This window comes from Acanthamoeba castellanii (genome assembly GCF_000313135.1).
Source record: "Acanthamoeba castellanii str. Neff unplaced genomic scaffold scf7180000084738, whole genome shotgun sequence".
In the NCBI taxonomy this organism is placed as follows: domain Eukaryota; phylum Discosea; order Longamoebia; family Acanthamoebidae; genus Acanthamoeba; species Acanthamoeba castellanii.
In genome coordinates this window covers 12,110-13,899 of record NW_004457301.1, presented here as the reverse complement: position 1 = coordinate 13,899, position 1,790 = coordinate 12,110, and the positions used below count along the sequence as shown (strand labels likewise).

The window sequence follows — 1,790 nt, the reverse complement described above, 5'->3', positions numbered from 1 at the left end:
GATGCTGAATTTCGTTGAGGCTGATGCTGAGGGCCAGCCACTTGTCCCTGGGCTGGGTGTTGATGATTCAAGGTACCTCAACAAGTGATGCCCCCTTCTTGTGAGCAAACCTCATGGTGGTGTTGAGGGCTGTGGCAACCACATTCACCCATTGGACAGGCAGGTGTACCACCAGCACTAGAGCGTCACTCCACTCAGTGTTCAGATAAATTAGCACATGATTGTGGCTTGTGTGCAAGTAGAAGAAGAGCTGGTGTGAGGAAAGCAGCAGAGAAGGGGGAAACAAAAAACAGGACTTACCTCAGGTACCTCTGGCACTTACTCTGAGGTGCTTTCTCCAACTCCCATGTCTCAATGCACACTGTGACTGTTGCAACACGTGGTGTTGCCAAATCAGGTGTTTACATTAATTTTTACAGTGTCATCTGCTTTTGTTGTGGTTTCTCCATCTTTTATGCCACAGACACAGCCATGCAGACCAAGATGAAGTGGGAGTGACCAAGACAACATGTAGTTGTACCCATTTCAATCATTTTGTCTCAACAAGAAGAAGATGGTGAAGAGCAGCAGTGAACCCTACTTCAACTGTACATGATTGGGGGGTGCTGCTGATGATGTGGGGTTATATAAAAATGTGCTGCAATCATAATACCTTGTTCAAATGATTCAACTTGATTGCTTGTGTCCTCACTTTTTGTGTACCCACAACAACAGAGGTGTTTTGGTACCACTTTTGTGATGTAAGCCTGATTTATGTGAAAGATGAATGAGTCAAGCCGTTCCACAGTGTCATGTCCCTTGCACGCCTTGTCATTGTGTTGGTGGACCTAGTGCAGGAGCTGCCTGGAGGTAAGCTTGTGTCTCAAGCACCAAACAACAAGTTGGGGCAGAAACTCTCAATGCTGAGCATTCAGTTGCTCACATGCCTGTCTTGTTGCTACCTGGTGTGTGCATCTTGTGCCTCTGATGTATGTATGTCAGTGCACTCCTTCGCTAACAACATGACTGCTTGTACTTGTGGGGGTGGCTGGTGCAGTATAACTTTGAGATTGACAGTGAACAGGACTGGGAGGTTTGGCCACAGGCCAAGAAGAGCACTGCAAGGCTGAACTTGCTGCTCTACATTGCTTGGTGGTACCTGGAAAAGGCTGTGTGCTACCTGCTTGTCATGTGACTTTGCTCTTGCTGAACTGAATGATTGAAACACATACTTGTGGCGGTGGGGCAGTCCATGCAGCACACTGGTCCTGCTGCCAAGGCAATGTGTCTTCTGACCATCACCTGTCCTGAGGACAATGCTGAGGTTGACTGTGTGTTTGGCTGGGCCAAGTTCTTTGGTGTTAGTGATCAGGGTACCTTTCACAAGCCACCCCATTTTACATTTCAGTGAGTCTCATTCAATAATGGGGGTTATCATTGTGCCTCCAACACAATAGACGCCCACCTGTCATGGAACTTTGAATGGTCACATGAGCATGTGGAGCTCTTTCATGCACAAGAAGCGGTATTCCAGCAAGGAGAGCCAGTGTGGGTCTATGTTGTCAGCAAGGACATGTGCAATCTGGTGGAGGAGAAGTACAGGGCTCTTCCATCTGCAAAAGTTGGCAGCAAGAGGTTGGAGGTGGAGGCGGAGGTGGAGGTGGAGGAGGAGGAGGAGGAGGAGGAAAAGGTGGTGGAAGGCAAGGCACCAGCTAGTACCCAGTGTATTATGTCTATTGCTTCAACACAACATCCTTGATGGGTGCCACACAAGTGCAAGCACTGCAGGAGGAGATCCAGCAGATCAACAG

At 48.4% G+C, this 1,790-nt stretch overlaps 1 protein-coding gene across 1 annotated transcript; it reads left to right on the top strand.

The window, feature by feature from the left end:
- Positions 1 to 899: 899 nt before the first annotated feature.
- Positions 900 to 1,174, top strand: ACA1_168470 (uncharacterized protein; the record flags this gene model as incomplete). The annotated part of the gene is made up of 2 exons (XM_004334420.1): positions 900 to 944; positions 1,037 to 1,174. 2 exons carry the CDS (start codon positions 900 to 902, stop codon positions 1,172 to 1,174), a joined length of 183 nt encoding a protein of 60 aa, XP_004334468.1.
- Between the last annotated feature and the right edge of the window lie 616 nt (positions 1,175 to 1,790).